This window comes from Spea bombifrons, chromosome 3 (assembly GCF_027358695.1).
Source record: "Spea bombifrons isolate aSpeBom1 chromosome 3, aSpeBom1.2.pri, whole genome shotgun sequence".
Lineage (NCBI taxonomy): Eukaryota > Metazoa > Chordata > Amphibia > Anura > Pelobatidae > Spea > Spea bombifrons.
Window position 1 is genome coordinate 38,299,608 of NC_071089.1, and position 26,719 is coordinate 38,326,326.

The following is a 26,719-nucleotide window of genomic DNA, read 5'->3' on the forward strand; positions in this document are numbered from 1 at the left end:
AATGGATTTGATATCCTCCATGTTTGATGCAATAAAATATGAAATATAAACATGCCTTTAAAAATATTTTAATGTTTTTTATTATTTAACTGTTTAAACAATATGGAGAGAAAAATGATTACTAGCTAATATACGTACTGTCATTGGTCTGTTGTTATGGGAACAGTATCCGCTGCCCCTCATGTTCTCCAGTTGGATTATAGTTATAGCAGTCTAGAAGTAATCCCTGTCATTCTCTGCAGGTCTATAAAAGAAGAGGCCAAAAGGTTTGTTTCAGATTGAGCTTTCATAAAGATACCCTTCTGTATTTCAGAGTATGCCATCAGCATGTGCCTGACATTTCAGAACATTTTGTGATTCTCAGGAACAACTGACAGAAGCTGGTTTATGAGCTCATCATCCAGGACCTAGATTCTTTGAGTTAACTGGAATAACTTTTCTCAAAGTATATAGCTGGATTTTATAAAATGACAGTAAGAAACACTCAAAGCAACCCTCAAATGTGTATCTAGATGTTTACAAGATAACAGAATAATCCCCCCAAAGTATGTCATTCACTTGCTTAAGTTTATTAAATGGTAGTGTTTTTTTAAGCTAAAGTGGAAAGTCTGGATTTAAGGGTTAGATATTTGCATTTTTGTTGTCTATTCTGAATCTGTAGAATTAGGACAGTGACTAGCATCATTTTAAAGAGGCACCTTCACATTTCTCTATATTACTAATGTCAGGTACAAAATAAGTGTTCAAAAATGTTGCAGTTTGCAGCTGCATATTAGCAATTAGTATATGTTATAGTCCTGTTATCAACCTAATCTACAAGACAGTCACAATGACTCATCATGACACCGCCAGTGGTGGACATTACAATAGCTTAAGCTTTATTACCAAGCTGGAAACTCTGATTTATGGGAATCTAAGAAGGAACAGACTTCATTAGCACCGCCATAAAGAATCATCAGGCACTGAGAAAGCTATGAAAAAACAGCTATGATGCTAACAAGACTCCAGCTTAACAAATGAACATCCCAGGAAGAGAGGAGTAGATTCCGAACTCAATTTACAGATCTTTGGTGACAATGAAAAATACAATAGGAGACTCTCAACGTCCAATTCATCTTTGTATAACTATAAATATAGTTGTGTGTCAGTAGACCACAAAAAAACAATTAGGGAGGTGGTGTTTGACGTAAGATAATTGTATCTGTGTTAGGTTGCCACAAATAGCAGTTAAACTAAAGCCATGTTAAAATAAAAACATTCCAGTTTTGGTGTACAAGCATTGAAGTTCTTTAACTAAATACATTTTCTGTGTGAACCTCTTGCTTGGCCAGTGGCCATCACAAGTATTTATGTGACTGAGTTGTGCAAATGCCTGGGAAACCACAGCTGATATTTCTTTTATTGATAGCGTACATTGTTACCAATCATGTGGTTCTGAGAACACTGTGAGCAGTTCTCAGAACTGATATCACAGCACACACATAGCCTTCACAAAATGTTGTGTTCCAGGAGATCAGTCTTTTTTTAAAATTATTATTATAAACAGATAACACAGAGCCATACAGGTCTGATAACAAGTAGGAATGACCAAGGACATAGCCTTATTAATGGTGGTTTTTAAGCACAGTAAGACAAGAATTATCAAGGCTATATTCCCAAAGGTGAACAGGTCTTGTGAGGTTGTCAGGAGAGTTGTCAGGGCAGCTCAACACAGATAAAACTGACTCAAATATCAACTCCCAGTGAGCAATACAAAGAATAGCGAACAGCCTATAAGCAGAAATCTGATGTGATCTAAGCTGGCTGTCAAGTTGAAAAAGGGCTTTGACCTATTGAGGAACAGGCAAGTTAATAAATCTTGACCACCTGTTGAGGGCAACTCAACTGCAGGCCAACTATTTGTAAATTGTTGTGTTCCTGCTTAAGTTGGCCTAATCACAAACCCATCCATCACAGTCATTAGAAACCAAGTGGAAATAAAATAAATGTGATTATTGCCAGTATTTTGTATCACATAAACATTTTCAAATGTTTGCCATGCTTTAGGCATATGACTAAGTTAACCATCTTGATAAACAATATTAGCGTATAGTTAGAAAGTTGTGTAACCTGTGGTCCTATATCTTGGTAATGATCCACCCGGCAGTTATTTATACAAGCAAAAGTGATCTTCATTAAATTGAATTTGTAATGACCATAATAAGCATCAAAGATAAATAAGAGAATAATTACATGTTTAATTATCCTGCTTGCCATGACATTAGAACAACAATTAGTAGCTTGGTAGAACAATTATTAAACTAGAAGGGTAATCATCATGCTTAAGTCTTAAATTCAATCATTACCTCGTTTTCACAGTAATGAATTTTTATATACAAAAATGTATTGTCCCTCTTCCAAAGGATGTGTCAATCATCACTCACTTAAGAGTGCATATTTGAATGCATTAGAGTGCTAACATACCTGTTAGTAAGGCTTCATAGGAAACCAAACTAGGCCTTTAATTAATGATAGTAAGGTTTCAGAGATCAGCTCACAACAGTTTGATACAAGTTTAACATTTTGAAAATTCCATTCAATTAAACATATTGTGTAGGTAATGTATACACACACACACACAAAGTATTTCTGATGCAGAGAGTAAAACGTTTCATTGCTGTAGCAGCCAATGGAGTAATACAATCACCAGGAACCTTCTACCTGATGCACCCAATTGATCTTTACACACTAACTGCAACCACTTTTGCAGTTTTAGCATGCTGCAATTATTGATAGTATGTTTTTTTTTAATTTAATGTTTCATCAGCCATAACATTAGGACCACTGACAGGGGAAGTGAATAACTGATAATATTGTTATTATGGCACCTGTCAGTGGGATATATTAGGCAGCAAGCGAACATTTTGTCCTAAAAGTTGATGTGTTAGAAGCAGGAAAAATGCAGGAGCATAAGGATTGAGCGACTTTGACACGGCAAAAACATTTTGATGGCTAGACGACTGGGTCAGAGGATTTCCAAAACCGCAGCGCTTGTGGGATTATCAAAAGTGGTCCAAGAAAGTGGTGAATGGTCATGAGAGGCCAAGGCTTATTGATACACATGGGGGGTGGAGACTGTCCTGTGTGGTCAAATCCAACAGAAGAGCTACTGCAACTCAAATTGATGAAAAAGGTAATGCTGGTTCTGATAAAAAGGTGTCAGAACACTCATTGCATTGCAGTTTGTTGCGTATGGTGCTGTGTAGCCGCAGACCAGCCTGCCCATACTGATCCCTGTCCACTGTTGAAAGCGCCTATAATGGACATATAAGCATAGGAACTGGACAACTGAGCAATGGAAGAAGGTGGTCTGGTGTACTTTTTTTTTTTTTTTTTACATCACGTGGATGTCCGGGTACGTGTGTGTCGCTTACCTGGAGAACACACAACAGCAGAATGCATCCATGGAGGCCCTACCTATTTATAAAGGACCTGCTGCCAACGTCTTGGTGCCAAACACCACATCTTCAGAGGTCTAGTGCAGATCAGTCAGGGCAGTTCTGGCAGCAAAAGGGGGACCTACACAATATTATGTAGGTGGTCATAAAGTTATGGCTAATCAGTGTATCTATGCGTCTCATCATATGTTTATTTAGATTTCACTAATTTTAATCAATATACACAAGATGAATATCACTCATTGGTTTGAATAATTCCCCTCTCTTGTTTTTACTTCATTGCATTTTAACTTTAACACAGAGAATTATTAGAACAAAACTGAAGTATCAACCAGACAAGCTACATTGAAAATTAAAGAAAAATCTACCCAAACAATCAGAAGACAATCCATACCTGGAATCTGGTATTTATTTATTTGATTCTGTTTTGTAGATTTGCCAAAGCTTACAAAGTCTGTAAACATCAATATACATATTATGTTACAACAGGCTGACCAATTGATAACTTCCCCTGAATCACCTTGCAGCAACCAGCCGGTGTTTCCTTAAAAACAACCTAGGATTCCGTCTGGGTTTGTGTAAGGTGTGTAAGCAGTATGTCCATGTAAAGTTAGTCAGCATGATTTGATCCATACATAGAATATTTGTGGTGAGTACAAAAAATAAATTTGAGTCCCGGTGCTTAAACCTTTAAATGCAGGAACAGATCTGGTTAACCAGAGTAGGACAGTTACTGAATCCGATATATATATATATATATATATATATATCATCCCTTCCTGAGGAAGGGTATAGCACTCTTTAAGGTGTTTATTATTCCCTAGCAGTTAAAAGAGTAAGTAATCTTTGAAATAGATTTACAGAAACTTTGTTCACAAGCATGAGTACAATAAAAACACCTCTTAACAGTGGGTTAACGCTGGAAACAGTTGTTGGACTTTTGCAGAACATACAAAAATAAACACCCATTGATTATTTCAGCAAACGTCAAGAAATAAAACCAAAACATTTCTTTAGCTGTGGGGGGGAAGGAATGTAAATAAGCAATAAATATAGAGTGTGATTTCTCCATATTGACATATTTACAATTGAATCTTTGGCTTATGTTTTGGGATTTTCTGAAAATATTATAGGATGTGAACCAGCCATAAAAGTACAAAAAAAAAAACAGGTACAGATCAAAGACATTTGAAATGTATCGAGAATGCATTTACTAGCAATCTGCATTCCATTATTCCATTTTTTAAACATTTTTTTATTAAAAAAAAAATAATAAAAAGGAGCAATTGCCACATTTCAAATAGAGATACATGCAACAGATTGGTTCAAATGTGGTCTTGGGAGATGGCTGCATATACAAATACATACAAATCGTCATCAGGCGGTGATGACCCAGCTCTGGTTTCCATGTGTGTTATCATGTGGCACTATATCCATCAATACTGTATACAGTCATAGAAACAGCTTAAGTCTTTTTACGAAGATACAGATAAGAAAAATACTTTAGTTTTTTTTTATCGTATAATGTTTTTTTTTTTGTTAAAACATAAAAGGGTCCCCCGTGTAAAAATCATCCTGTTTATAGCTGTAGTGAGCTTGCATGGAGCTATCAACAGGGCTCTTCATGGACATATCAACTGGCACTTCAGACTATGATGACTCAAGGTATTCCAGGGAAACGTCATAGCAGAAACGGTATTGTTCCTGTAATTAAAAAGAAAAAAAATCTTAATTTTGTAAAATGCAAAATACATTATAGCATCAAACAAGGCATTATAAATAATGAACAAGAAAATGGTTTATTATTTGGAGCATGTGCAGACACAAAGAATTCATAATATCTGAAATATAGCCCAGAACACTGGAGGGTATATTTTCTTATTATTCAAGTTATTTAAGTTCATTTTCTCTAAACATACAATACAAAGTAGAAATTTGATTAACCAAACCTTTATAGTTCATGCAAATTATAATACATTTTATTTTTATGAAATGTTCTAAGAGAGAGAATTTGGTGCTTTGCAAAGCACAGGTTTTTATATGAAAATTAAATGAAAACAGATGTGTAGTGTAGAGACTATAGCAGAAAACCCCTAACCTCAATCACAGAGGAGGAGATATGTGGTTTAAAAAATTGTGTAATTTGACATTTAGGCTCCCAAACAACTGGAGCAAGAGTAAGGGGTGGGGGCTTAGTGGGGTTTCTGAAACTATACCATGACACATATCTGCTTGTTCTTACGGAAATTAGCAAGGTGACAATTTCTTTCATCTTAGGACAGGGGTTTCTAAAGCCATCCATGAGATGAATGTAACGTCTTTAAACAGTGTGTGCAATTCAACCATCCTCAAAAAAATGAATTTATAGCTGATAATCTATAGGCATTAAACTACTAAATGGTGTATTCATGCTTTTGGAATATGGGCCATGAACAATCAACATAACCATAATAGTGTCGATGCAAAGCATTAAACATACATCTAATTAATATCTGAAAGTCAAGCAAAGAAAAATAAGCATGTTGGCAGTGGGGGGTATAAATAAGGAAGCCGAAAATAAAAATAAAAAAAAACTCCTACGGTGGATCTTTGTGCATAGTACAAAGTGATCAATCCAAAACCTCAGGGTGTTTGAAGAGAATGTCCAGGAGCTCGCAATTAGCGATACAAGATCAAAAGGTAAACAAAGCTCCACTGGATAAATCTGTAAAAGTGTTTATTTACTGAAACGTATTTATTTACAAATACCGTATTGGCTCGGATACAGGCCGCCCCCGTATATAGGCCGCACCCTAAAAGTTTGGTGCTTTTTAAAGATATCGTTTTTTTCTTTAAAAAAGCACCAAAAACATGCTGCCACTCTGTCCCCCCCCGAGATATGCTGCCACTCTGTCCTCTCCTCCCCCCGAGATATGCTGCCACTCTGTCCCCCCCCGAGATATGCTGTCACTCTGTCCCCCCCCCGAGATATGCTGCCACTCAGTCCTCTCCCCCTCCCGAGATATGCTGCCACTCTGTCCTCTCCCCCCCCTCGATATGCTGCCACTCTGTCCTCCCCCTCGATATGCTGCCACTCTGTCCTCTCCCCCCCCCGATATGCTGCCACTCTGTCCTCCCCCTCGATATGCTGCCACTCTGTCCTCCCCCCCCCCGACTTACCAGAGTAGACTCCCGGGTGTCTTACGGGGCCAGAGGGGGACATCTATGCACATCGTGTATACAACTCCCGGCTGAGTGCCGGCACCGGAAGTTGTATACGCGTATTGCGTAGATGGCCCTGCAAGACACCTGGTAGTCTGCTCTGGTAAATCGGGGGGGTTAAAATGCATCGTGCGGATGTTCACCGGCAACGGCGCATCGTCGCTGCCGGTGAACGTCCGTGCGATGCGCTTAGACAACCTCCCGTGCCGGTACTCCCCCCGTGGAAAGTGCTGGCACGGGAGGCTGTCTGAGCGTATCAGACAGTAGGATGCAGGTCCCCTGCACCGCTGCGGGGGATCTGTATCCTAACCCCGCTGCCTGCCCGGCGCCCGGGACTGCATGTCCCGGGCGTCGGGCGCTAGACCCCGAATATAGGCCGCACTTTCCACGGGGGGGGGTGCCAGCATGGGAGGTTGTCTAAGCACATCCTGTGGACGGTCACCGGCTGCCTCCGCTGCCGGGACATCTGCACGATGTGCTTTAACAATCTCCCTTGCCGGGACTCCCCCCGTGGCAGCGGGGGCTGTTTACCCGCATCGCCACAGCCGGTGACCGTCCGCAGGATGCGCTTAGACAACCTCCCATGCTGGCACCCCCCCCCGTGGAAAGTGCTGGCACGGGAGGCTGTCTGAGCGTATCAGACAGTAGGATGCAGGTCCCCTGCACCGCTGCGGGGGATCTGTATCCTAACCCCGCTGCCTGCCCGGCGCCCGGGACTGCATGTCCCGGGCGTCGGGCGCTAGACCCCGAATATAGGCCGCACCCCCACTTAACTTAAAGTGGGGGGAAAAAGTGCGGCCTATATTCGGGCCAATACGGTAATATAAAATTGCTCCCTGGCCAGTCCAGTATATATAGATACAAAAACAGTTGCTGGCAACGTTACATGATTTGCGCTTACAGGTGGTAGTCCGCCAGTCCAGGTGTGTGTTTTTCGATGTTCCAATTCACCAATATAAAACTAGTATACACCCAAGTAGGGAGGAGAATAGAATCATGTGCAAAATCACTCAAATTAAGTAACAAAAGAAATTAGGATGAGAAACAAATTACAAAACACAACCTAAGCAACAACATATCATCATCATCATGGAAATTCTACCCTAGGAATGTATTTGTTTCTGGAGGGGTCATGTCTTAACCCTAAATATCATCACATAAGTACATAAATATAACTTTTTGGAAAAGTATACATTTAATTATATTTTTCTAGAATAGAAGTGAAATACCATTGAATTTAATTTCTATTTATAATTATGATTATAATAGGGTGAATACAAAATATTCATCACAAATATATGAGGAAAATGTATAAAAATTAAGTATAAAAAAAAGTTTATGAAACAAAAGTACGTCAAACTCAGAGTTTACCCCTTTAGGCTACCACCTCTTTCTAACATAGATGCTTAACCTATATTCCTGGAATGATGTGTTGATTAATGTCTCCACTGCATCCAAGAATATTTGGGGGGGTGATGGCAAGACAACAAGGACGCCGACACAAAGAGCTTGTGAACACCTTGGGGGTTACAGGAAATGGAATTTTAACGAAATCAGCAATGTCTATAGTCACTACCCTTAAACGCTCTGCCTCAACCACCATATTAGGCAATAGTTTTTGAAATTCGGTAGTAGGATTATACATAAGGCTGGTATATGTGGATTCATTCACTTATAATCACAGGCACCCAATTATCACTATGGACACACCATTACCAGCTTGATGTATAACAATTCAGGGATAGTATCATGTTACTGTTTTTCTAACTTGGGAAGTTTTATTTTTGGTATTTTCAGGGGGTTACTAATGCCTCTTAGGTACTTTTAAAGACCTTAAACAGAACTATGTGGTGCTGGCAGCAGCAAATAAAGTCTTGCAGCTGGGTGAACAGGTTTGAGGTTAAGGAGTAGTTGCTCTAGGCCCTGCGGGGAGAGCGATGAGTGAGCCCGCGTTCCCCCCCTAATGTCACTATGAGAGCATGCAAGGCAGCAGGTAGTGGTTGCTCCTGTTGCTGTGTGTTTAGGGGCTTCCGGCACACTTCATATTTGCGCGTCTATGGTTTTCATGTTTGGAGAACAGTGTGAAATTGAAACCACTGCAAACGTATTCTTGATAATACCTAGAAAAATAAAATAACTTACTGGGGTCTCAACCATGTTCGGCTTGTTGTTGCGTAGGGTTTTCACAGCATGGAAAACATCTACCACATTTTGCCGTTTGATCATTTCACACACAATACTGATGGCGCAAAACATTCCACTTCGTCCTCCACCATTTCTAGGAAGGAAATAAAATGAATAAAATATGAAAATTATTATTCTGGTTCCTACTTAAATGAAGAAGTATTGGTTTTTGCCATCCTGGCTGAACATTGCAAGCCATCATCTGGCTAAACAAACAAGATAAAGCTTTGATAATGTGTAATAAAGGTGTTGTCCCATCACTGTATAGATCATCATTTTGCCTCGAACCTACTTTCCTAGGTCACCCTAGGATCACCCTACTTTCCCTTTTGCCATGCTAACTGAACGATAAATGGGTCTCAGAGGTTTGGTAACCTTTATTTGAACTGCATATAATCAAGAGGAGACCTGTGCAAATATAGTATAGATACAATTCTCTTTATGTGCTACTGTGCATATCTAATGATTTTTAAAGGAGGCTCGAGTGACTTTCTTGAGCACACCTGTCTGTGGCACACAACAAAGTTAGTGTCATCTGGCTGGACATTGCAGATAAGCGTGCTTAGAAATTCACAATCTGCAATTTGCAATAAATAAAGGAAACATGACTTGAATGGTTTTGTTCTTTACAAGGACATAGAAAGTGAAAATTTAACATAGGATAAACAAATGACATAATATAGGCAACGAATTTAAGAGCTTTTCGCAATATCGGTAGTATTCCATGTATTACATTCTTCAACTGCGTATGGTGTCCATGAAACCTTTAAGAAAAAATTAGGACCCAATAAATAAAATATTTCATGAAAAATCCATAAAATATGCATGTTTTAGGGAAGTTTCCTGCTTACTTGTACATTTTTATTGGCTTGTGGTTTGTTTCTCTTTTAGATTCATATACTGTTCGTGCTATTTTTTTTTTATATTAAGAACTGGCTTAAAAGTACAGGACATAGATGAGTGTCTTGTTAAATTGGGACTTCTTCCGCCTTGAAACTGCAAGGTAACAGAACCACCTATGCATTTGGCCGTTTTCCCCGGTTCTCGGCTTTAGGCATTTTGATCCAGAGGACCTTCGGGTTGCCAGTCATGACAATAAGTAGACAATTGCCCCAAGTGGCAGCACATCAATGAACACATTAACTTGTTAAAGATACACAAGCACAAACAAACAATATGGGTCAATACGAATATCCATTAGCAGTGCAAGTTTGACACTGTAACAAACGATGCCTTTTAGTGGGTGACTTACAGGCAGTGAATAATAGTGCGACCTTCCCCTTCATCACATTCTTCCTGCCATTTCTCAACTTGCAAAATCAATTTCAGGAAAGATCTTTTGGAGGCTGGCACTTCCCTATGAGCCGCCCACCCTAAATACTGGAACTGCTGTACCATCAGATACCCTTCCTGGGGCTGTCGAGAGAAAAACAGATTGCTGATTTTCACGTCAAAACACCAAATAGAACAATTACAAATCTGAAGCATTTTGCGTTAAATGCTTGCTCTGAACAGCACAAAAAAAAGAAACTGAAACATGTCTCCTTATATTTGCCCTGAATAGCAATTAGAACTAAGCCACTAAGCACCACTTAAAATATAAACCTCTGGAAAGAAAGACTGTAATACGCTTTTGTTACTTTTTTTTTTTTTTATACACCCACACAAAATAATTTTTAGATGTTGTGTGGTGCAGAATTATATTTAAGTTTTAATTGACTATGATTGCCGCCAGATGTTCCTTTCCTTTGGAATGTATGGGACTGTCCCCACAGTATATGTGATATAACCAATGTTATTGCAAACGGAAGTGCAAAGGGAGAGGTTTTTGCTTTTTCTAACTGGGGAAAAAACACAAAAAATTAATAATGGGATAGCTACATCTGTGGAGAACAAATGGCACATCAAATATAGTTTTAATTTCTTGCATATTAGCTTTTTTTTTTTTAATGTGGTTTCTTAAGAGTCATTCTGGTAACTGCAGACCCATATGTGGGACACCATCTATTCTCGTGCTAATTCGTGATGTCACAGCTATACCAACTCTCCTACAGCATAATAAAACAAGCCTAACAGATGGATACATTAAACAAGGGTTTTCTAAGTGAGCCGAGAATTCGTCTCCCTAATATCACTGTTAACCCAGGAGCTTTTCCTGCAAGAAGGGCTGAGCTTGGCTCTATAATGGGGAAGGTATTTTCACACCAGAAATGAAAAGAGGGAAAGATACTGAGGGAGGGAGAGAAAAGGCTCACCCTGGTCAAGTTGCATATCCGGAAAATTCTGTTGATGACATCACAGTCCATCGAACATGACATGCACTCCACCTGAATAGGTCCATATCGCGACATCCCTTCTTCAGGCCAATACTGAGGGCAACCCTGCAAAAATAAACATAATAAAATAAACATAGTGACATGTATTATTGTTTTAATATACATTAACAAATAGAAAGGGATAACATTAACCTGTGTCAAGTCAACTTCATTAAGCATCACTAAGGATGTGCATCCGTAGTCGTAGACTAATCTCCAGAAATCTTTCACAGTGTTTGGCAGGGGATGCTGAGTGACAATGAAGGCAGCTGGCTGTCTATAGCTCTGCACAGAAAGTTAAAAACAAAACCAAAAATTAGTTCATATATAAACACACACAGTTTAAAAATGATTTGCCATACATCTGACATCAGTTCCTGATGCTAGATTTTAGTATGAAATCAGAAAGCCACATGCAAGAGGCAAAAGCACTGCGAGCGCATGAACACGCATTCTGAAATGGCTGCACTCTACACACGGGATTTGCCGAGACCATCGACATCCCTGCCAGACTGATGTTGGGGGGCAGTCACACCAGGAGTAAGGCATGGCAGAGTTGGGTAGCCACTGAATCATCACAAAATTAGGAAAGAGGCATGACGGCCACTTTAAAAATGTATACCATCTGTTCCACATATCCACACTTCTCTAGCACGAAAAGGGTTAAGGTTATGTCAATGCACCTAAAGGATATACTAGCTCTGCATAAACCATTTCACGCAACGGATACAAAATAAATCTACATCTCATAATCATTTCCTCAACATTCCAAAAACAAGTTATGCAAAAGTAATGTAACATCCCAAGCATAATGTATTCACTAAAGCCTTGCAGAACGGTTTAATTTGCCCATCAATAATTCACTATGAAGAGTCTGGGAGCTTGTAATAAGAAATGTATGATGTCTGAATTTCATGACATGTAAATACTGATGCATGCTGTTTATTTGCCAATTAGAGGTCTTGCCAGAAGTTGCCGTTAAAGAAAAGAACATTAAGGTTTTTTTTCCCCATTTTCTTCAAGCTTTTAACTTTTTTAATTACACAGTTCCCTCTGTATCTGGTGCGTAAAGCCTGGAACAGATGGGCAGCCTCTTTTAAAGGAGACTGCAGCCATCACATGAACTTTAATTGATATAAAAGCTATTTGGTCCTTATTGCAAATACATTTAGGGATTCAGCAAAATAACCCAGTATGCATTTGCTCTTTTCCCCACCCCTCTGCTATATGCTGTGTGGCTCAACACATGATATACTGTATTGGCTCGGATATAGGCTGCCCCCGTATATAGGCTGCACCCTAAAAGTTTGGTGCTTTTTTTTAAAGAAAAAGTTTTTTTTCTTTAAAAAAGCACCAAAAAAACATGCTGCCACTCTGTCCCCCCCCCCGAGATATGGTGCCACTGTCGTCGTCCCACCCCCGAGATATGCTGCCACTGCCCCCCCGAGATATGCTGCCACTCTGCCCCCCCCCGACTTACCAGAGCAGACTCCCGGGTGTCTTGCGGGGCACATCTACGCAATACGTGTATACAACTTCCGGTGCGGGCACTCAGCGGATGTGCCGGCACCGGAAGTTGTATACGCGTATTGCGTAGATGTCCCCCGCCGGCCCCGCAAGACACCCGGGAGTCTGCTCTGGTAAGTCTTGGGGGCAGAGGTAAAACGCATCATGCGGACGGTCACCGGCTGCCTCCGCTGCCGGGACATCTGCACGATGTGCTTTAACAATCTCCCTTGCCGGGACTCCTCCCCCCCCCGTGGAAAGTGCTGACAGGGGAGGCTGTCTGAGCGTATCAGAGAGTAGGATACAGGTCCCCTGCACCGCTGCGGGGGATCTGTATCCTAACCCTGCTGCCTGCCCGGCGCCCGGAACTGCATGTCCCGGGCGTCGGGCGCTAGACCCCGAATATAGGCTGCACCCCCACTTTAAAGACTTAAAGTGGGGGGGGGGAAGCGCGGCCTATATTCGAGCCAATACGGTACTTTTCACCAGCTCCAGTGCTGCCATGTGAAATGCTCGGGGTGTCTAACAAGTACTTTAATTTAATTGACGCTGGTTCACTAAAGTAACCAGTGTGAGGAGCGTTAAACGTTCTTCTGTAGCACAAAGCAAAGTGGCCTCCTTGTCTCAATTGCATCCATAGGATATGTCTTGAAAACCTTGAGCATGTCCGAGCTCTCAATGAACATCTAGAGTGGAAATAAATGGGCTATGTGAAGCCATTGTTGCCACAAGGTGTGATGCCTGAAAGTTACAAACTTGCCAATATTTTCAGAGGAATCTAATTTTAGTGAGCAATGATGGGGCTTTAATTACTGCCCATTAGCTTTCTATTTGGTTGGGAATATTTTGCTCCACAAATGCATCAATCATGCTGTATCAGGCTTGACTTGTGTCCGCTGCACGTCTCATGCAGTGAAAAGGGGCTTCTTACATCCATGAGTGCCGCGTTGATGTAATTGCTGCTTTCCCCATCTATGGTAATTAAGAAAGGCAGACATCTGTCAGGAGGCAGCAGGTCCATAAAGCGGTTCTTCTCGTGGTTGCGTGGCAAGCAGGCTATGCTGCAGTCTTCAGCTTGTAGTCGTGGAGTCACAGAATTGAGGGTCTGCAGAAAAAAATTAAAAAAAAGGATTTTAAAACATGACTACAGCATCATCAGATTAGCAATCATTGGAGCCTTGAACTTGTGCTACTTTTTCCTGTATCCACAGTTGACTGCTGTATCCTCATTTTGTTTGTTTAAAATACCTGCAAAACCACTTCATTTTTTTCTAGCTATCATTTGTATGTAGTATATATAAAAGAAAGAAAGGGGGGCTGAAAAGGGGCAAAGGAGGATTCATTAAACTGTAGGGGGTAGGGAATATGAGAAAGGTTTGACTAAGAATATTATATTATAAGCAGCATGGCTTCCTGAATGCTTGCTTTGTCTCCCTATTCACTTATTTACTCAAAGAAATGTTGACAGCTTGTACGTGATGTTGTATGAGGATGTTCATCTTGCTAAATTGTACTAGAAACATTAAAAGACACGCTAAAAAAGGCAAGGGTTGTACGGAGAAAGTGGAAGAAAGCATGCCTGTTAAGAGTTTTCCAGCCTGCCTCTAAATTTACAGTGGACCTCTTTGTATTTGGAACAAGCACTATTGTTCATTTGCAAAGTGCCTACGCATTTTGTGGCATTGTTCAACAAGCCGCAAGTATTCCTGCACGAGCACTGTATTTTCATGGTAACTGCGTTTAAAAACGATCACGTAAGGTCTATGCATGCACATATTCTGCAGAGCGCTCATGCACACATAGCAGCTTTGCATGCATTAAGCTTACCAGTAACACTTGGTACAATAAGATTAAATCTATACCATTTTTAGTACATTTAGACTTTACTAAATAATAAAAAAAATATTTATATCAAAATATTATCCTGGTAATTTCAGTACTTAAGACAGGAAAATACTGCATGCAGTAATCAAAAACGCTAGTTTATCAAATATATATATAAAGTCATTCCTTACGATCAACTGTATCATTAATTTTATTTACAACTTAACAATGTGATCTGCTTGCAACATCATGAGAAACAATATTTTGAGTAAAAGTATCATTGATAATTAGAAAATACTTCTATTTCCAGTTTTTTTTGGGTGGGGGAGGGGGGTTATTACAATCAAGCAGTTCCAAAAGGGAAGTTCTGGAATACATAGGATGTTTAATGTTTAGCAAAATTATTTATCTGTTTAATTAAAATGTTAGCTAAATTATCACCCTACACATTTTAAGGTTATCATGTTGTGGCAGCAGATCCAAGAAGCATTCCTTTGCACAAAATACACAAATTCACTCAAATCTGCTTTTAATGAGATAAACGTAGAATACCTACTGACAATACCTGGAATTCATCTTTCAGATGTGACGAGTTAGTCTGTGAATCTATTCTAATCATGTCAAAGTACGCAGCTTTGTATTCACACACTGGGATTGCAGTTTCGCCGCATAAGCAAGCCTCTAGAATAGCATCATGGATGAAAATATATTGTTCCTGAGTGGTTAAAAAGAAAAAGATTTAAAAAAATAAAGTAGACAAAAATGAAATGGGAGTATATTTAATTTTCTGTAATTCTGTGGTTTCCTTAACCATTACTGTAAATTGCACCAATCAAAATGAATTGATGATTAAATGTATCTTATCTGAAAACAAAAAGCTGAATCCAGAGCCTGAACTCAGGAAGGGTACACACACTAATGCTATCAAACACTCACACTAACACACATGCACCTAGACACTCAACACACACTAATACACAAACTCAGAGACAAACATCCAGACATGAATACAACCACTCACACTATCAAACGTCCAGAACATATCCATACACCAACCTATCAACACACATTCATCAACTTATCCACACCCACACATGCTAAGATACCAAGACTCGCTAAAATACCCAGACACACACACATTAAAATACCCAGACACACTTACACACACACTTAAACTAACATACTCAGAAACATACATGCTTCCACACTACCATATACAGATACCCACACACTGCAGTGCAGAGCTGCTGCTTTACCACCACAAGGTCTCACAATGCAACCTTGCTCAAACCCAATACCTTTTCGAAATTAGAGAAAAAGCGGCAAGTCCATCACTCTGGACTTACCTCTTTATTGCTACTCCTGCGACATGCCACTGTTCTTCTTGGGGGCATGCTGCCGCCCATGGGCTTTATATTTGCTTAACAAACCAGTTTAAAAAAAAAAGTATGGCTAAAACACAATTTGCATGTGTACTAAATATTTGTAAAAATAATGAAAAAGTTCAAAATAAGGGACTAGCTGGGAGCCCTATTATTTTCCATGTATTTTCCCACTCTATTGAAAATAGACAATAAACATTGTGCATTCAAATGCTCCATCATTTTAAAACATTTACTCGTATGTTATTGCTCAGTATTTATTTAATGGTTGCAGTGGCTATACATAGTGCACCTTATTAAACCAATCTAAGATAAATAGGGTATTTGTTTACCTCTGTTTGCACCATATTGATGCGCCGGGAACGTAATGCTTTCACACAGTTGTAGATGTCTACGACACCTTCCCGCTCGGCCATATCCAGCATGATGTCGATAACAATGTAACAACCAGTACGGCCAGCACCAGCACTGTGAGAGCCACAAAGAGGTGACATGCAAGTTAATACTCAATCATGCTTCTACATGTATGAGAAGAAACATACAATTAAAAAAATACACCCAAATTCAAAATTATAAATTGTTCTTTGATGTACTCCAGAAGTGCTGCATTTCTGTTTTGGGCATTTAAGCTGAAGTTGGTTGTTAGTTTATGGAAATGCTGCATGATAACTTGCCTCAGCAGTCTTTGAAAAGTACTGAAATCCTTTGCATTTCTTGCGACTACTGCCTTCATGCTTTAGCGTAGGTCACTGGGTTATGGTAAGTGCCTTATTAGCAGGCTATTGCACTATGTCTTTTATAAAGATACTCTTATGTTAGGGGTTCTTAAGGTTTGAACAATTACTCTTGCTACAGAGACAGCAGCTAACAAGCTTCAAATTATTAGCATCCTGCTTTAGCTTAAGGATAGCAACAGAATGGACTAAATAGTGATTATACTTGTACTGCCAAGGTAGTATCCATAAAATATGACAGCTTTAATGGCCCAATTAGGTCAGGATGTGAACAAACTGAAAGAAACACACTTTGACCTCTCTATATGTATGTGTAGATTGTGTTATTTTCCAGAGCTCACACATATTTTGTGATCAGAAGAAAGAAGCTGCCTCCTTGTGTTCCTTTAAGGCATATCTTGTTGGTATAATCCAGACAGACTGCATGAGCGATATATCACATATATGAACTACTTCCCTTTACAGGAAGATGTACATTTCAGGATTAAATTATATCAGGGAGCACATTTACTGCTTTCAGTACATGGATCAAACAAAATAATCCCTGGAATAGAAGCTCCCAAAACAGAACATAACACATTTTTGTTTTGGTCTCAAACCTCCCGAATATTTTAAGGCAAAAAAAAAAAAACAAATTGTATAATGATTTATACATTGTCCTCTATGGAAGTAAACATTTTGCCATCAGACAATATTCACATATTGAAGGCTAGAAACCTGACGTGCTTTGTCCAGTTTATGTTACAGCATGGGTTAACAGTGAACCTCGCTCCCCACCACCATTACTCTCATTAGCAGAGATGGCTCAGCCAGAAAGTAAGAGCTCCCTGCCTGACTCTCCAGGCTGCCTCGGCATTCAATCACGAGGGATCAATACAAAGCATTTCAGCCCAGCCATTTGTTTACACTTCACCACTGTCTGAATAAAGCAAGAGGAGAAGCAGATTGGACAGATAGTCTGATTTATTAGGTGTGCATTTTCCATCAGCCTGTTGCCGGAAAAAAATGTAAGCAACAGGGCTTATTTCTGTTATTAAACCATCCAATAATAGTATAACGTTTGGGTACACATAATCAAACAAGGAACATTTCTGATCAAACGTTGCTAATGAACACCAATGGATTTGCATTACATAAGAAAGAGAGGAATATTGACAATCCATTAAACTCAAACAGAATTAAGACTGCTTCATAGTTAACTGAACAAAAAGTAATTGTTTTTTCAGCTTTTTTTTTTTAAAAAAATTCAGTTTGATTTGTATGTACCCCTTTAAAGCCCGTTCCCAAACAGCATTGCCCAACTTTGTCAGACCATGCTGAATAAATTCCCTTTCACAAGCTTTATTTTCTTTTTCAGGTAAAAAGAATATAGTACAAACCTGCAGTGAACCACTATAGGTCCTGCGCTTGGTGGGTTGGACTGCTTCACCCGTCGAATGAAGGAGAGAAGGCCGGTGGCGTGGTAAGGAACTCCATGGTCTGGCCAACCAGTGAAGTGAAACTGCTTAACCTCGCGGATCTCGTTATATCCTCTCTGTAAAACAACACAATTTAATTTCCAGGAAGGGTCCCATAATGTGCATTGAACCTTTTATTTGACCTGTTTTGGGCTCATATTAATAGGCTATTTGGCTGTTTTTGGCCTCAGGGCAAACGGTCACAAGATCTACCTGGGTATTGTAGGGTTTTTGGCTGCTTGTGAACAGCTCATTATTCTGCCTATTTTATCATGTTTAAATTTTTTTTAAGAAAGCTAACAAAAAGATATGATTTCTGTGTGGCTGACTCTTATTTATTCCCTCCCAGTGTACAATAGGATCAGTGTGCGATGCGAATATGAAGGTGGTCAAGAATCTCTTTTAATAGAGGGTATTTTACGGTTCCATGAAGCAATCAATTTTTGTCATACACAACTATCAACCGGAAAACAGAGACAATCTAGCCCCACGGTGTTCGGCTCTGCTGCACTGCTGGCAGTAAATGTCAGGGGAAAAGTAAAAAAAAGAGAAAAAAAATTGAAATAAATGGTATTTGATGCTACACAAATTGTGTGAAACAGACAAATGTTTGCTGGGACTGTTTCTCAAACAATAGTATTCTGTCAACAATGCACCTATAATGGAACAATACTGTAAATAAAACTATGGGTATGGATATAAAAACTGGATACATCATGTCATGTTATTTTATGGTTTTTGATGCTTTTTAGATGCCCTGTGTGCACCACATATCTGCGCCATATGTGCACAGTCTTATTGTAGCCACAGATGAATGTGGATAGAATTCCCCTACATCCATTTACTAGACGTCAAAAAGGGTCAGTCAGTAATAGAAAGGCGCCGGTACTGGCTCACCCAGACAACGAAAACTCATCTATTAATGCCTGACAAATGACTAGGACATGAAATTACTATTATGTAAAAGCTTTTTCTTGCTCTTCAGAAGGACTGGGTATTTAATGAAATCGGCGTTCTTGACCAGTGAAAAGTTTATTGGTATGTTTAGCACCGTGACCTATACCAGTATTTTAGATAAATGCACTAGACTGCAGTTGCGGAAAAGACATTTTGTAAAATACATAAATGATTGCACGTTTCAAAAGTAGTCTCATCACCAGGGAAACCAATAAAATGGTTGGACCTGCTGAATGGACCATTCCATTTTTTACTATGGTGATAGGAACGCTTTTCACCATTTTTTTCACCGAAATCACTTTTTGCACATGGAGCAATGGGGGGGGCAATTTGTTAATCTTGTTATATCTTGAGAATGCTTGGATCTTAACATCTCAGAAGGACAGTCTAAATGCCATGAAGTCAGCACATTTTGTGATATCTGATTGGGAGGTAGAACCCAAATATCACAAGATCACTTACAATGGTGAACCCCAGACCTGCAGATTAAGCATGTTTGAAGATACAAGGTTACCTGTATTATTTCTTAATAATTAATCACTCCTGTATCCACCTTATCATTACCCTTTCCCCTTGCCATACATTTAGTAATCAAATTAGAAGCAGCACAGAGAGCTTGATCAGAACTATAATCTTGATTTTGCATTGTTCAAGGTGTCTTTACAATAAGACAATACAGTAATCCCTCACAACAGAGCTTATTATATTGCTGATTGAATTTTACTACTGAAACAAGTTTCCTAAACAAACTACATTTTATGTTATTGAAAAAGGTATAATTATTCTAAAGCTATTTCAATAGTGGAGGCTTACGACCGTCATGAAAACGGATATAATATCTAAGGTGGGAAACCAGCCTTTCTAAGATTAAAGCCGGTTATTTAAAAGCACTGCAGGTTAAGAGATTTTTTTAAATAGTCTTCAACTTCACAATTCTTGTCTTTGATCATAATTTAATTCATTACAAAGCAACGGGTCATATGGCTGCTATAAGAGTATGTACTCAATTATTATTCATAATTAGCGGTAGACGAGATTGACAGAGAGATAGACAAGACAGACTAATATGCTTTAAACAAAGCGGCATTTCTCTGGGCTTTTTCAGTAAGCCAATTTAATAAAATTGAATACAAACAAGTCTGCTCCAAAAACAGAAAGCACTTTTAACAAAACAGAAAAATGGTACAGATATGCATATTTGCATAACGTTAAATCCTTGTATGGAAAAAAAAAGACCATTAAAGGTCCTGTTCCACCTACTCTGCTAAATTTTTAAATGGCAAAATAATCCTACAAATAATTATTTTAATTCCAGTCAAATTTTGGAGTATCCACAAGACTTACCATGAACCATTAACCATTAACATGTCATGTGACACAAAATAGCAAGCACTAGTCACCAGAGAAAATGTAAAGTTTCTTAAATGTTTCCTTTGCAGTTTTTATGTGATTAAACATTCAGATAAAACAGATAAGCTATGGTTTGTTTGCCCTGCATATTTTGTCTAGGTAGGACAGCACCTTTAACTGCTAGTACTTACCAACAGTACAATCTCCCATGCAAATATCCTACATCAGGGGCGTCCAACATGCGGCCAGGGCAACCGATCTTATGCGAGCCGCACCTCAAGCCCTGCTACTTACTTGTGGGAGGGTCTTCTGGACTGCACAGAGGAAGTGGAGTTCACGTGACATCCTACTTCCTCTGTGCTTTAGCAGAGGGAGGCCGCGCCCCCTGCTGAAGTCTGTAAGCGGCATCGAGGAGCTACAGTGCAGGTAAGGGGGTGGGGGGAGGGTGTTTGAATGAGTGTGTGTGATTGAGGGAATGAATCTGTGAATGAATGATTATATGAATAAATGAGTGTGTATGATAGCATGGATGTGTAAGTGCTGGAACCTAGGCAATGATGGGACTGTGATTGCTGTTAGCAATCACACTCCTATCATGCCAAGTCAGCCAGTACATGCTGAAACCTGGCCAGCTGCCCCCCTTGTGTATTGATGCTGCCAGCAGTATGGGGTCTGCACTTACAGCCACCCTGTACCAGAATGTACTGGCTGACTTGGCATGATAGGAGTGTGATTGCTAACAGCAATCACAGTCCCATAATGCCTAGGTTCCAGTATTTACTGGATGGATGTGTAAGTGCTGAAACCTAGGCATGATGGGACTGTGATTGCTGTTAGCAATCACACTCCTATCATGCCAAGTCAGCCAGTACATGCTGAAACCTAGCTAGCTGCCCCCCTTGTGTATTGATGCTGCCAGCAGTATGGGGTCTGCACATCACTTACAGCCACCCTGTACCAGCATGTACTGGCTGACTTGGCATGATAGGAGTGTGATTGCTAACAGCAATCACAGCGAGCACAGTCCCATCATGCCTAGGTACCAGCATTTACTGGTTGCCTGGGTTGCCAGCATTTACTGGTTGCCAAGTCATATTGCTAATTTTGTCCAGTTGTGTGTTACCTACTTTTATAAAAAATGTGAGTTTTTATTATTATTTTTAAAGGTGGGGGTCATTTTCGGTTTTGGCTAAGTGAACCCTGAATGTTTTGGTCCAGAATTTTCATTTTAGTTCATCCCTAGAATAAATCTAGGGAATCCTGAATTTGTAGTCGCAAAACTTTCTAGTGAGAGGAAGAGTAAAGGTTTTGTGTCATTTTACTTTATTTTAATCTGCATATTTTATTAAAGGCCATATTTTTTGTCACAGTGAAAAATGAGTGCGGCCCGCGCACGTATACAATTCTGATGAAGTGGCCCACTGCAAAAAAAACTTGGACACCCCTGTCCTACATGAATGTTTTGTAACAAGCTAATATTTCAACTGCAAAGATTCAAAGATTTATATCTATATAGATAGATATATCCATCTATATATCTATCTATCTATCTATCTATCTATCTATCTCTATCTATATCTATATCTATATATCTATATCTATATATATATATATATATATATATCTCTATATATATGTATATATATAAAGATGGGGTACTTCCAAAACACTCACTCTTTCCAATGTGAATGTCCGGATCACATATTCAGCCAGTGGTTCCATTTCAACACAAGTTACTTTAAAATCACCGTAGACCTCTGTATCATCAGGCCAGTACTTGTAACACTTTACCTAAATGAAAAAAAAAAAAAAAAAGAACCAAAACTAGTCATATTTATGAATATTGCTCCGACTCAATACACTGCTAAAATGTTCAAACATAATGGAATAAAAATCATATTTTTCCACTAAATGTAAAGTGGTTTCAGACCAGGTAATTGTTGCTAAACTATTTACCACTAGCTTGATCTCAAAGATTCCATCAAAAACTTGATACTTTAGCTTATGCAATCATTCAATAGTTAAGTAGTACGTACAAGGTATATGTATAAGGCCTGTGCAACAAATATTTGCACTACGCACATTCTAAACAAAATAAAGTATGAGATGTATATGCGTGCATCATCTAGCTCTAGTTGACATAGTTAATGCAACTTTTCTTGCCAAATGGATAATATTACAGACTGACTTACCCTACCAACTTCGACTAAGTTGGTAACCATAACAATGCAAGCGGACTGTTCCTGCCAAATCATCCTCCAGAAATCGTACACAGTTTCATGAACTGGGCCTAGTAGAAGGCAGGCACATCAATTATTAATCTGGTTATTATACAGACAGAACACAAGAACATTATAAGCAACAAAGTCACGTGGTGCCATGACATCACATATAAATCTATTCATGTTATATGTTGTTCCCAAGTACCAGTTGAGTCTACTCTGGCCATGCCCAGTTGTGCATAATGTCAACTGGTTATAACCAAGACACTTTTGTTACAATACTAAGCTGGGAAAATGACTACAAGTAAACACAATAGTTCACTTTTACTTTACATTCTTCAAAAGCTGCAAGGTTACATTCAAAAATGGTAGATCCACCAGAAAAACTACCTTGGTTGAATGAACTCCACTTTACTCTCGATCAGAAAAAGTTTCAGTCTATGAGGGGGTGATCAAAAGTAATGCTGTGTAATTAACATTCTCAGAGGGCAAGAAACGTGCCATAACCAGCTCCTCATTCATCTGGGGTTCATAGGGATATAAGTTGCTTTACAAACTTAAAGCGCTCTATAGGTTCCCATTATTGCCAAAATACAAATTAAGATTTCAGATTATACGTTCTAATTATACGAGAGCACAAACAATTCTTAATAAAGTCTTACCTTGAGTGGCAATGTAGTGGCTGGGTCTCTGGTACCCCTGAAACAATATGCAAACAAGTGTTCATTTCTGGCATTTCTGCAGGACAACCCTCTAAAACAAGCAACCCTTTGTTTTAACCCAAACACTGATAGTTTCATTTTTTATTCGGTTTTATCTTTTAATAGTTTTAAAGAGGAGAAAATATAACTTTTTAAGAAGTGGTTACCGTATATGGTTTGTGGGCAATAATGGGAGCATTAAATAGAATGTGCAGAGTGCTAGAAATTAAATGGAACCAACCATTCCTTAAAAACAAAAAAAAACACCCCACCACTGTTTGTTATTATGCCATTTAACGGTATTCTGCGCTAAAGTTTAAAAGGTCTACAGCACTTATGGATATACCAATCACACAGAACCGAGTTCCAGACATTTATATTAGCGGTGACTAAATTTAAAGGACACTCCAGCCATCATAACTTTAATGCAAGGTCTCTTAAAACTGTGGTATCCTGCAAATGTAAGGAGTGTTTCTGCAGAAACATCTCATGCAGTTGCCCCCCAGCTAGCTGACATGCAGGAGATATGTTCTGTCAAACACACCTCCATGCACGATATCACCACCAGTCAGCTCCAGTGCGCAGACTGCACCCCGGTGATTTAAGTAGGAACCGTTTCCAGCCACTGATCACCTATTAAAGTTTAGGGGGGTTGTCAAGGTTGTCCCTTTAAGTTTAAGAGTGAGACATTGTAATTTAGATATGTGCGTGATTTTATTTAAAAGGGGTCAATGTTTTAAGGCCATGGTTCACAGTACTCGTATGCCTGGGGCTCTGAGTTTGATCAAAGCAAGCACCAATATCAACATCCTTCTCCAAATTTCACTCTGCCCATTCCTCCCAAGGCATGTGACACAGGCCTACATCTAACCCAGTTTGTAGTAGCTGGAGCTGATTTTTGTGTAGCCTAGGGTCTGATACATGAGGAGGAACATGTGAAAATGTGGGGTTCAGGGAAAGATCCTTCAACTGAATCCCTCGTCAGACTAGCACTATAAAAGAAAAAAAAAAAATAGGTTGCAAACTTGCACAACACTGCTACAAAATCGACCCTAATTAAAATGTTACTATAGGCCTCAACTGGGACACACTGGTTTCCAATGTTTACCCCTAAATCCATTCTCCTTTTAGTCATAGTTTTTATAATGCCTTGGCTCTTGATAGCCATTTTCCTTCCCTGTTTCTACCCAGTACCTCTTCACTTGCTTTCTATTTATCTCAGCCTCATCCTCAGTCCAACAGATGGTCATTGCTCCAGTACTCTTTCCAACCCCTAAATAAAGTAGCCAGGCCCAGGATAATGCAGATGGTCCTTTTCAGTATGGTGGCATGGCTACTATATTTAAAGGGGAAATAGATAATCCATTTAGGCGGTCTGTTGGTCCTACCTTAAAGAAGTGCAAGTAGTATTGCTCACATATGAGTTGCATGAGACAGAGGGCATAAAGGCCTTACCTATCGGTAACCTGCCTGTTTTATTGGACTTAGCTGGATTGCTTACTACAAAAAAAAACATGATAATGCAAATGTTCCTCACTTTGCAGCTAAAAAGATGGAGGAGGGGCTGTACATGATGTTATGGAAGATTCGAGGTGTGTGTATCGGTACAATAATAGAAATTTTAAATTAAACAAATCTTTAAGGTCTATATTTTAAAATGAGGTCTATAAACCAGTAACAGTACTAAAAAGGAGCTGAGACATTCTCAACTTCGTAGGGTAAAAAGGAAAAATGATATTTATACAAGAAAACTGCAATATCAACAAGCTGCATGCAGGAAGACGTTTAAGGAGCTGCGGGAAACGGCATGCGTGAGGTGCAAAAGTCAAACGCAGCCAGGGAAAGTCAAGATTGTATTTGTACTTGTGACAACTTACACAGTAAATGCCCTCAGATAAGCTCATAAAAGACAGGCATGTACAATAAAGTGTTTCTCTAGGCATGAGGCAATTTATTTGGAGGGTGCAGGAGCAAAATGGAGGAACAGCAAAGAACCAGGACTGCCAGGCCACCATCAAATTTCAGAAATTTAGAGCATCCTGCCTGCGCCGTTTGCTTCCTCCCCCCAACTTAAAGTACTCTTATCTCAGCTTAGAGAACTGCAGAATCCAGTGGATTGCTGTTATGAATTTTTGAAATTTTATTTTTCTAATCTATTTCTTATAAAACAAAACTTTAATAACAAAACTGTAACTGTAGATTCTCAGAGCACAAGGTGATTATAGGTTTATAGAAATTCAAAGAAAAAAAAAAGGTTTAGGGGTCCATCACTAACAAAAGTAATTCAATTACTTATAAACTAAAGGAAAGTTCCTTTTTCTGCTTGCTTTTTAATCATTTATTGGTGTAACACTATGATAAATCTATAAGAATTGCAAGGGATTTGACCCTTCATTCATTCTACAGATCCACGGAGGCCTTAAGCAGCAGCTTAACGACATCTGGACTATTAAGATGTAACAAGCATCAGTTTTCATCACCACTGCAACAAAGTGTATCAAACTAAGCATAACAGTAAGTGACACCTGATATAAGTTACTTTAATTAAAATGCTTGCAGGACTGCTCATTAATAAAGTAAAGTGCAATTAATTAACCCTGTAAAATGCATACGGTCCACAGAAGGTCAAGTTTCCAAAATAATGGTAACTCATACTCCTATATTAGACCTTTCCCAGGAACACTAACTTTTACCATTACAGAAATAAAAGTACACTTAACATTTGTTATGGGTACAGCAAAATCTGCCTGATACCAATTAGGTTGAAATAAAAAAATAACCAAAAACCAACTAAGGGTGTTTAATCCAACATATCATATTTGCGTTCTTTATTTATCAATTGTTTTTTTCTTTTTCTCCCAAGATTGTTTAATCCAACATATCATATTTGCGTTCTTTATTAATCAATTGTTTTTTTCTTTTTCTTAGATGGTAGACTTTTTAATGGAATACACAGAACCAGGTGTTTGCTTTTTGAAACAAATTTAATCCAGAAATGTGTAGTTACAGATAAGTACACAGTCTGGAATCATATCAAAGCTCACGGTTGTTTACAAACTGCGTGCAATTGTCACATGCTTTATTAGAGCAGAATGTGAAGATTTCTGCGTTAACAATGCCTGTTGCAAATTGCAAAAGTCTTTCAATTTGTTTTTGTTCCTAGTCTGAAACTGTGATATAGAACAAAAAAAGCAAATAGACTTAATACTAGGCTTTTAACTCAAGCAACTCATTTAAATGGTAAAACTACACTTCGGGTCTCATACAAGCCTTTATTTGATGAATAATGCACTCTGGGTTTGTAGATAATTGATCATACTTTTTGTGATTTATGCCGTGGATAATTGCATTTTATTTGTCTATCCGTGCAAAGCGGCTGCCATAGTGACAGGTGTCTTTTACAGCAAATAAGAACCTGTTAACGCCTTTAACTAAAACAGCAAAGTTAA

At 38.9% G+C, this 26,719-nt stretch overlaps 1 protein-coding gene across 13 annotated transcripts in view; it reads right to left on the reverse strand.

Annotated features, from left to right (window-relative positions):
* Positions 1 to 4,209: 4,209 nt before the first annotated feature.
* PTPRK (protein tyrosine phosphatase receptor type K) overlaps positions 4,210 to 26,719 on the reverse strand; it is a 250,435-nt gene continuing 227,925 nt past the window's right edge. For 7 of the 13 annotated variants that reach the window (XM_053460703.1, XM_053460714.1, XM_053460711.1 and 4 more), the window contains 12 exons: positions 23,232 to 23,268; positions 22,540 to 22,637; positions 22,022 to 22,138; positions 17,963 to 18,117; positions 16,182 to 16,317; positions 15,033 to 15,182; positions 13,575 to 13,748; positions 11,291 to 11,422; positions 11,078 to 11,203; positions 10,075 to 10,238; positions 8,781 to 8,916; positions 4,210 to 5,141 (listed from right to left, as the gene is read on the reverse strand). In XM_053460703.1, coding sequence (XP_053316678.1) covers positions 5,088 to 5,141; positions 8,781 to 8,916; positions 10,075 to 10,238; positions 11,078 to 11,203; positions 11,291 to 11,422; positions 13,575 to 13,748; positions 15,033 to 15,182; positions 16,182 to 16,317; positions 17,963 to 18,117; positions 22,022 to 22,138; positions 22,540 to 22,637; positions 23,232 to 23,268 — 1,479 coding nt within the window. In that variant the 3' untranslated portion in view covers positions 4,210 to 5,087. Of the gene's footprint in view, positions 5,142 to 8,780; positions 8,917 to 10,074; positions 10,239 to 11,077; positions 11,204 to 11,290; positions 11,423 to 13,574; positions 13,749 to 15,023; positions 15,183 to 16,181; positions 16,318 to 17,962; positions 18,118 to 22,021; positions 22,139 to 22,539; positions 22,638 to 23,231; positions 23,269 to 26,719 lie in introns of all 13 variants that reach the window. The other 6 variants (XM_053460702.1, XM_053460704.1, XM_053460707.1 and 3 more) reach the window with 1 other exon arrangement.